This window comes from Limulus polyphemus, unplaced genomic scaffold (assembly GCF_000517525.1).
Source record: "Limulus polyphemus unplaced genomic scaffold, Limulus_polyphemus-2.1.2 Scaffold138, whole genome shotgun sequence".
In the NCBI taxonomy this organism is placed as follows: domain Eukaryota; kingdom Metazoa; phylum Arthropoda; class Merostomata; order Xiphosura; family Limulidae; genus Limulus; species Limulus polyphemus.
This window is the reverse complement of record NW_013665748.1, coordinates 246,321-257,394: the sequence shown is the minus strand read 5'-3', so window position 1 is coordinate 257,394 and position 11,074 is coordinate 246,321. Positions and strand designations below refer to the sequence as shown.

Sequence of the window (11,074 nt, the reverse complement as noted above, 5' to 3'; positions counted from 1 at the left end):
TTTAAATTTAATTTAGGTAAACGGTAAGTACTATACCTCCTACTTAGTAAACGTAAAGAAGAAGAAAAGAAAATAATATTAAGTAAGTACTACACACACACACACACACACACACACACACACACACACACAAACATTTCAAAGTTGTTCTCTTGTTATAACTAGCTAATCTTAAATATAACGGCTAAATTGCTCAAATACAGAAAAAAAACAATACACGTTTGTTTGTTGTTGAACACAAAGGTGTACAACGGGCTATCTGTGTTCTGCTCACCAAGGATATCTAAACCCAATTGTTTTTTTTGTTTGTTTGTTTTGAAGTTAGGCACAAAGCTACACAATGAGCTATCTGTGCTCTGCCCACCACGGGTATCGAAACCCGGTTTCTAGCGTTGTAAGTCCGCAGACATACCGCTATGCCACTGGGAAGAATCTAAACCCGATTTTTTGCTTGCAATTCCTATGACTTACAGCTGAGTCAATGGGGAGCTAAAAAAATGTCTAAGCTAAAATTACGATCGTATAATGCGTTTTAATGCAATTTCGGCAATGGAAGATACCCACTGAAACAGAAAAATGTCATTTGTGAAATTATTAACTTTGACATTTATCAGTATATAGCAGAAAACATTTATAACATACCAGAAAACCTCATGGAAGGATTTTTTTCCTTTTTTTTTTACGCTGAATTGGGCATTTATGAAATAATATAAAATTTGCTGCATTTTTGGAAAATCTACTTTGAACTCTAGTTTCCCCAGCCCAAACATGTCGATGGCAATCCACAAGAGGCATATTTTAGCTCTCATAACTTTCAATTTCCTAATTACACTTTAGACAAACGGACCGGTGAGACTGAATGTCTGATAACAAACATTTTGTATTCACAAGTCTTAAACGTTTACACTCGTCAAAAGTAAGAAAGATTTGTTTTGTTTTTCTTATAGAGAAGCCACAATGGGAATCAAACCCCGGATTTTGGTGTTGCAAGTCCATAGACTTACCGCTGCCCCACCGGGGGATAAAGAAAGAAAGAAAGACAGCCAACAAATAGTATTAAGAATTTGAGATATCCTAGGAATAAATATATTAGTCAAAGTTTTCACACGTCCTAAAAAGTAATCGAAAATGTTTCAAAGTTAATTTCTAGGAAAAGTCATGAAAACTGTGACTTTGTGAAATTCATTATCTGATTTAATAGTTGCTCAGTGAAATCATTAATCACTAACTTAATTAAAATGTAGTTAATTAAATAAAATTCAAACAAACTGAACGAGTGTGAGAGTGGAATAAATATGAGAGGTGCTGTAATACTATAAAATGGCTGAAATGTTCTGGAAAATTATTTTAAACCAAGATGGGGAACTTTCATTACAGAAGAATAATCATATTAGCAGTATCATTTTAATTTGAATATCTGTTGGTTGTACAAGTACTACAACCAGTTTCTGGATTCACAGCTTAAAAAGGGAAATATTTTCCTTAAGATAGCGGTAATCAATAATATATTTACGTGATAGCCGAAATATCTTGTTTCGCTGTCAGTTAATCATGTTATGAATTTGGCCATATGGAGATACTTTAAAAGTGAATACTATGTGTTATGGATACTTTTAATTGACTAGCCGCATTTGCTCTTCTTTCTCATAATGTATGATATAGGCGTGAATTGATAAAAATTAAAAGCAAATCTATTGTCTGTTATGTGAATAAGTTAAAAAAAATGTATTATCTTCATTTGCTTCATGCTTGTAATTTAAATTTTAAAAGTGGTTACTTTTTCAACGTAGAGATACTCAGTGCTAATGATATTGTGAAGAACGTTGTAAAACATCATTTCTCTTCTTTGTAATGTTAATATAATAGCGCATAAAGTAGAGATGCTTTTAAATACAAGTTTTTAAGCCGGATAACAAAGTGATTAAAACACAATCTTGCTATAAACACATGTAGTTACAGTTACAATACTGATGAAGGCAATAATGTAACACAGTCAGATAGTTTAGTTTTAGTTATCCTGCAATAATATAAAAACTATAAATTTGAAAAGAATTTGTCTTCATGACACGTACTACGGCTATTTGCCAGTCAGCAACATTATACCATCCACGCTAAGGGATTGACTATCACTCCTATAATGCATCCACAACTTAAAGTGGGGAGGGTGGATATTTTGTGGTATCGCACGGATTCGAAGTCGACTCGTCAGCTCCGAAATCCAGAGCTCTGCCATAAGCCCAACACGCACCCCATTTTTAGAACAGAAAGTACGACAAATGTTAAATAAAAACTTCAAAACAAATCATTCTTAAAGTGATTTATTATAGCGTTTCTGTAAGAGTTTGTTGACAGATTACACTTGGCTGAGAGTTCTTTTTTTCAACAGACTTGAGCTGCATGCGTGCTTACTCCCACCCCTGAAAGAAACTGAAACAAACGTTTTCTTTGTAGATGAAATATTCTACACTAGTCACGACTCGCAAAACATTTGCAGTAGTTTTCATGCCCTTCGCTTGAATTTTCCTTATTCTATCATTTCACTCACGTCATTTAAACTACGCTTTCTTACAGGCATTACGTGTCAGATCGATAAATAAATCTTAGTCTATTAGAAAAAGAAATTACGTAGTCAGCCAAAGAAACTCACGTAGACAGAACTTTGTCATAAAATTACGTGTATGCAACTTTATTTAATAAAACTACAAGTAAAGTAAACAAAGTACAGTAATGGTATTTACAATACTGTACAGAGTATGAAACAGTTATTAGCGTTCAGTGTATGACACGGTTTTTCAAGTTGAAACAAAGAAACTAACAAAAACGAAGAATAAAACATGTACTAAAGAAAATTGGCTAAAGGATGTTTATAGCAGTCTAAGAAACAAAACGAAGCTAAATTATTACAAAGTAAAGTAAATGTAAGGTTGTAATGATGGCAAACTTAGCTGGATATGCAGAAACGTCTGAATGCGTTGTCACAAAGTGATAAGTATACGGTTTTGAACGAACTGCGAACTGTCGAGAAAGTTTAGAATCGTATTTAGTGTAATGTTAATTTTTTAGGAAATTATACTTGGGTTAAACGTTGTTTGTGTGAAATACTTTGCAACTAAAAACTAAAGTTTAAATCGAAGCCAATCGTTACGTGATGACAACAACGTTGTGCCATCGTGTACCATACTCGTTACATTGAAAAGTTTGACTAAGCAAAAATCAGGTAAGGTGATTCTGAATTAAAAAGCTAATATGCAATCCGGACTCTTTGGACAAAGGCCTTTCTAACGATATGAGAGTTGTAGCGTTGGGTCGAGAAATGTTCCGGACAAACAAACGCAAGCGTATTATTTATAATTTTCCACAGTAATTCACAAACCTAACGTTCTGGAATTGATATTTTAAAGTACCCTATAACTTGTAAACGGACTTTTTTCTTCTTAAAATCATATTGACAAAACACTTATCCTTATAATTTTTGAAATATTTTCTTACTCTACACAACGATTTTATATGCATTCAAGTCACACATTAAACGTTTCCTTATATCCGAGACAGTAATTCAAGATTTCGGGAATGAAAAAGGTTTCATTTGTTTGTTGTTAAGTGCAAAACTACTGAATGGGCTATCTAGGCTGTGCCCACCACGGGTATCGAAACCCGATTTTTGGCGTTATAAGCCTTTCAACTTACCGTTGAGTCACTGGGGGGGGGGAGAAATACAGATGCGTGTGTGCTGCTGACAAGCTTAGGGAGTCAACAAAGGACTAGGATAAGGTACAATTATACAGGCAAGAGTTTTGTTTTATTATTCAGACATATGATTGCAATATTTTTTTGCGGTATACTACGAAATGTTAAAGAAAAAACAAGTTTACTGCTGTGCCTGAATGTTTAATGTTAGGAAAAATCGCACATTCACAGCCATGTTGTTACCAAACACATAGTTTGGAAGTGCATATAAAAACCGCGGTAAAATGAGTTATTAGTAATAGGCAATGCGAAATGTTTTCAGTGACAAGGAGGCTTGTGTATTCTGTTGTTTTGGATATAAGAGCAGGAATTTAATCTGTAAATCTTCATAAAACAACACGAATTATTTTTGCTTTTTGAAGTATGAAATACATAAAAGTGCATATGATGAATATATATATATATATATATATATACATATCTAAATACGAAATGAATTATTCAAATGGCGTGTTTGAATCAAGCTGAACTTGGGTCTACTTTATGGGTGACAAGTACGAGTGGTTTTGTTAAAATGGGTAAAGATAATTAGAAAGGCGTTTACAAAGCAAATCCTTTGGCTGGCTTCAGATGGGCCCCGACATTTCTTGCTGCAGCCTTGATGACAGTGGTGTTTATTTTCAATTTCACGTAAGATTTTCCAACAAAATTTGTTCTACAATATACATGATCATGACAGGGGCAAGCATTTCATAATAACATCGATAGTATAGCTGTAAAAGGTCATTTCTACTCTGTTTCAAGGTTACAACTAACAGCGTCACGTGCTCTTTGGCTCTGGCCCAAGATCCCACACGATCAAACAGATTGCTCCTTCTTATGGACCATGTAACAGTTCCAAACAGTTGAAGCTTTCATCCAACGTGATGACTTACATCAATATATTGCAGGAGTTATACTACAACAGGCATAATTTTCTAAAAGTAATTATATAAAAAACGAAAATTTATTTAACATATACAGTGCCTCAAAGCTATTTAGTACCATAATATACAAGTGTGGTCAAAATGTAAAAGGTATAAAAAGCCAAATATCTGAACGTTTTATCGATTTTTTCCCCCTGAGGTAAAGATCTCATAGAACTTTTATTATTTATGATAATAATATGACCCTTTTTGTATGAATATACGTCTCAAACTGAACGCTTTTAAAAGAGATGTCAGTTTACTCTTTCTTATTTCATTGGCATTGTCCTTCACCCACATGTTTTATCTAATTAGGTTATTTATGATAGTGAGGGAAAGTATGTATATGGAAGGAATTCTAACTAAATTTATCTCACAGATCACTTATCGTTAGATTTATTGATATTTGAACCTTTTTGCCACAACAATATAGTTAAGTCTGGGTCAACTGCACCACCATATTGAAACACAAAATGACGTAGAATGTGGTCATTGTAAGGTGTAGCGTTAACGGTATTATCATTCTATAGCATGTATAGGTAGGTCCCTCCACCATAGCTGTTTCTTGTCCGCACTATATATTTCCACCACTGCTAAATGCGTCATATTTCTGTATGAATTGCTCCACACGCCGTTGGTTCACTGAACTTATTGCCTTACTATAGGTGGAATACGCCTTACTGTCTGGAATACAGACCAGCCGTATGAAGTTTATTTCTAACTGTCTATACACCGACACGTCATTCAGTTCCAAGTCCACTTCATTTATCTTGCGGCGAGCCAGAATCAACAGACAACGGTCGTGACCAGTCTTGTCATGTGTCCGAGCAATTGTATATACCGTTGATTTGAAAGCAGTTCCACTTTGACAGAATTTAACCAATTTGCATGAGCCTACTGTAACTGGCGGCTTTCATTCGTCCAAATGATCTCCAAACTAAGTGAATCAACCGAGACAAGATTACAAGATACACACGTGTGCGTATATATATATATATATAGAGAGAGAGAGAGAGCATAGGTTGAATGGCCAATCATTTGCATTTCATATCACTTAATTGATCATCAGGGCGCTTATATAAATAGTAATGAACGTGGGTATGTCTGTTATTACATCAGCAGTGTTGCCTTGTCATAACTATAATATCACAGCTTCCGATTATTCTTTACCTGTTTTGTGAAGTGAATATTGATTTGAAGCTGATAAACCGGGTGATGATTTAGGATTTAAGCTCTTTTGGAAATTAACATATCTAGCTGATCCACGGAAGAGACGTACCGGATAAGGTGATTTTTTTTAATGACATTCCTATGATGATATCAACACCAGTATTCAAACTGTTTTGCTGTTCATATCATAACTACACTAAGGAACTAAATACATTCGTTGAGACGAAGGCTAAGTTCCTAATATTTAACACAAATCACATTACTAGTCTCAAAGTAAATGTATAGCAATGTATAAGGTAAATACCTTGTGGGAAAATAACGAGAATTGTACAGAATGTTAACATATAACGGGGTACTCAACATACAGTATATTTGTACATTAACTAAATTTACACAAACAACATACCGTTACTGGTGGATGATCTTTACTAATTACAAACACGTTATTCTAAAGACACGTAATCAAAAGCTTTCATTTCTATTTCAGTATAATGACAAAATAACCAACTTTTAAATATCAGTAAATGACTTCACAGAAATTCGTCACAGTTTTATTCTTCAAAGTTATTTAGGGTCAAGATAAAAAGTAAGATGGAACCGATATAAAATAAAACAAATGTATGAATATTTCTAACACTAATACCTTTCAGGGTCCTTAAAGACGAATTTTCGAAGTTTAAGATCTCGCAGTATAACGCCAGCCTCGTGACAGGCCTGAACTGCCAGCACCACCTGGCGAAAAAGTCGTAAAGCTTCTTGTTCTCGAAGGCGACGTTTATTACGAACATACGAATGCAGATCTCCGTACGAGCGCCGGAAAATGACATAACTTTTGGTTTCACCAATCAATACATGTTCTATCTGATTGACGGAGGGGTGAGAATCCAGTCGAAAATAACCTGCTACGGTTTTTTGATATCGATCGTTTGGTACAACCTGCGGTAAACACAAAACAGCAAATTAAATACATAAACTTTGACATATCTCAATTTACATGACCAAAAAATAATGGGTTATTTAAGTTACTTATCTGAAGATCGCCCTAAACATCGTCCTAACTAAAGTTACAAAGGTATTAAAAAATAAGAAATAATATTCTTTGGCTGAAAATATTAACATACGTTTCTATGTTTAGAATTATAAATAACTGAAAATTTAAATACATTTTCTGCTTGACAGTAAAAAAGCAATCTTTATATTCTAAAACATAAAGGTCCTGATTTAACTTGAGCACTGGCAGATAACTTGACACTATTATTCAGAAGATTTTATGTAATTCATGCATTATGATTATGAAGGAGAATAATGCTTTACTTGAAAAAAAAAAACCCAATGGAACAATTGTACTGCAACAGAAGACATTTTTGAGCACTCTCTATATAACACCAAATGAAAAAAGTAACTTTAATAAATACTAATGAAAAACTCAAGATGGCATTTAACAGTAAGTTCAGATCCAAACTATATACAAAACATAAAGGGGTTGCCAATGCACACATATGAGTAAAATTTGGTAAATGTTTTCTTAAACTTGGATTGTACACTGTTTTCACAGTCAACAAGAAGTTTTACAAGCTCAAGAATAAAGGTGCGAGAAGGCTTGTACAGAACTGTTACATCTAACCACAGTTGGACATTATAATGAGTTCTATAATAACTCTAATACACATGTTATAGTCTTCCTGGTTTTACTTATTGGAGATTTGTATAGTAACTCCTGGACTTTTTTTTCTTTTACCATATAATTTATTGTGCTGGTTTTAAACATTCCCTTATATATGCTGAGGATACCCGATTATTTGTGAAACTAGTCTAGATGACCTATTCACATTCGTTTTTATTTTATGTTAAGGATTTTTAGCTGGCCTTTTACATTGTACAGTCATGTTTCCATATGACTATCTTTTTCATTTTGAGTATATGGTTTCATTTATGTTATTGATATTAATCATTAGGTCATTGCATACTACTTAACATTTTATATTATATATAACTAATGCTATTTGTAGAAAAAAATAATAATTCTGGGCACCTTAAAAATTAAAGCAAAATGTAATCAAGTCCACAAGATTAAATTTTATGTGAAGAATAAGCATACCTGTTGAAGTCTATAAATTACTTCATCAGTCAGTAAAAATGCCCTTGCGAACATCCTCTATTTCCTGACAGTTATTCTTACAAATGTCTAGTTTTTATTTTTTTTCAATTAAAACATCTGTACCTTACTGTAACAATTAAATGTTTTAACTTCCTAATATTTCACAAATACTAATATAAAAATTGACATTTAAGTTACAGATGACTATGACCATAAAGAAATATATATATATAATAAAACATATAAAATTATTGTAACTTAAACTTAATCTTACAATTTTTGTAAAATTATGGTTTACAGCAAAATTGTTTCAAAATATATTGTATACGTACATTTTAGAATTTGATATATAGCCTACTTTGTATTTTTTTCAGTTTTTCATTATAAGAAAAAAAAAAAAGTTAGAATATATCCTACTCATGAATAAGGGGGCAGCAACCTCATTCCAACAGTTTTGAGGTAGCTGGTGCTATTTATATGCAGCAGTTTGAAGAATGACTGTTAAAAATCCATAAATGGTTCCCAGATGGAAAAAAAAATTAGTTTCTCAAATTGAAACTAAAGACTGAACTATGATTCATAAGTGTGTAATTTGAAGCTTATACATAAGAAATTTTAGCAACACATAAAACTATGCATATAATTTACTGCATCACTTTCCAGTGAGAACCTTATCTTTTTAATACTTTTTTTTCCGCTGGACATTCATGCAAAAGCAACTCAAAGGCTATCTGGACCAGCTGTCCCTGATTTTCAACTGACAGACTAGAGGAAAAGCAACTACAACAGCACCCACCACCAACTCTTGCATTGCTGGGCGACTAAACTTGATCAAACAAAACTGGGTAAATCTCCCCTATGTTAAATATAACAGTCTTATTATACACTTATTTTAAAGCAACTTTTTTGATAAAATGGTCTTCTGATAAATAATTTTATAAACAGAATTAGTATTAGCTTATGATCAGAGCAATCTATAAAACAAAACTAAAAATCACCCTGGCAATCAGTGTAGCTAATTATATAAACGTTTATGCTTCTACTAATACAGAGTGGAATATGTTGTTTCATTAATTGGTGCCCTCACTGTTAGTATTTTCAATTGTAATCCCAACAATATCTCACAAGAGTGACACGGCTTAGGTGATTTAGGTTAGTGCTAAATACCCATATTAAGCTAATAATACAAAACAATCTATAATAAAGGTATAATAATAAAGAATAAAATTCAAAAGTAATGGCAGCACCTGATATATTAGATAGTATAACCAATACTAATGGTTATTTAAATAATTAAATGTTTTAAATTTTATTTCCTCTCCTCCATTGACAGTATTTCTAGACAGTCAATAATATTGTTGGTAAACTCTCCTTTTGTTCTTGCTTCACATGATTACAATATCTTTTTGATGTTTTATTTTCTATTGTGTCCACTTTTCATTATTTTATTATGCTTGATGATGAGTTGATGACATACTGTACGTAAAGAGTTGAAACATTGCATGGCAGCACTTATATGAGTAGTTTAGATGTAATAAACATCTCCCAAGTCAAACAAGGAAACATGAACTACAGTACCAAATGATAATATCCACTCCAACATCACACCCACTTTTTTTTAACTTCCCACAACAAAAAAATTCTTCAATAAGAAAACTAAACAAATTCCTTCTGATCTTACATTTAATCTTCTGGTCAAAAAAACAACAAAATGTTATGCTGACACTGCTAAAAGGATTGTGATAAATTTAATTCAAATATATTCCATATAAATATCCTATAAACTAATAATTAAGAGGAATGTTTTAATCTGTCACTATGTTTTGAATACTAAAAAATATATGTATTCTTGTGGTGTGCAAAAAAGTGTCATACTGTGTGATTATCAATGTTCTAACTACTGAAAAAAAAAGGAATATGTTATGTTTTGAACACTAATGGAAAAAAGGTATTGTATAAGAAGTCATAGTGTGTGATTTGACCTAATCTATTATCAGATACAATGAGTTACCTAATTATCACCAGACAAAATAATGTGGAGTGACTGGCCAAGAATATGTTAACATAGACGAATAAGTGGCATACCAAAGTAGCATGTGCACATGTATGTTCAGAGATAAATATAGGGCACATTTCTCTGATATTTTAGTCCTTTCTTTTTATTTATTATACGACTTTTCCAAGTTCATGGCCACCTTATGTTATTAAGGACCCCCTGTAACCAACAAGGCTGTGAACCCAAAAGCAATTTGGTGCATAAATAGTTTAAAAAAAAAGCGTGCTTAATTTTAGGGTTAACCATGAATATTAATGTTATGTTGTGTGATCATATCCTGAGTTACTGTCTTTACATGTGTCTTTTTGCAAATTCATGTTCTCAGTGGTCATGGAAGAGTTGAGTGTTCTGTTACTTATATTCATTTTCTAATTATTGGAGTATTAAGTATAACTAATATTATGTATTTATTTCAAAATATAAAATGTTCACTTAACAGTAAGTGATTCACCTTTCAACTACCTTATGCAGCTAAGAAGGCTTCTGACTGTTGAATACAACAAATGTTTTTTTTTACTTTATTGATCAACATGAAGATGCATTCAAGCAAACTGATACTATTTCAATAGTTTTTGCTACCTTTCACTCTGTCATTTTATACTCGAAACAATACAAATCGATACCACTGTAATGACGTCATCAACGTGCGTGTTCAGAAAATTTAGCAGTAAGTGGTTATACGCTCACAGCTTTACAGAGCTTGGATACTATTTCAATTGTTTGTTTTTCTTTCTATCTGTCTTTTTGTAATCAAAACAATACAAATCGATACCACGTAATGACGTCATCAACCCGCGTGTTCAGTACATTTAGCAGTAAGAGGTTATACTCCCAGTTTCGTGTCGCTGTGGTTCACAATGAAGTAACAATTAATTGCTAAACAATTCAAGAACTGGTTCGTCTGTGTAGTAAAGCAGTACCACGACTAATTAATTAAGCTCTCGCCTGCAGAAAATGTATAACAAACGTACGAAAATTACAATAACGCAATCCAAAGCCATCCGGCAGTGACATCATGATCCAGGGTATATATATATATATATATATATATATATATATATACACACTATACTACACGTACTACGACGAAGTAAACTT

The 11,074-nt window shown here is 32.7% G+C and overlaps 1 protein-coding gene across 1 annotated transcript in view; it reads right to left on the bottom strand.

Annotated features, from left to right (window-relative positions):
• LOC106474443 (tribbles homolog 2-like) overlaps nucleotides 1–11,074 on the bottom strand; it is a 28,518-nt gene that overhangs the window by 8,431 nt on the left and 9,013 nt on the right. The window contains exon 3 of the mRNA XM_013935138.2: nucleotides 6,466–6,758. Coding sequence (XP_013790592.1) covers nucleotides 6,466–6,758 — 293 coding nt within the window. The remainder of the gene's footprint in view (nucleotides 1–6,465; nucleotides 6,759–11,074) is intronic.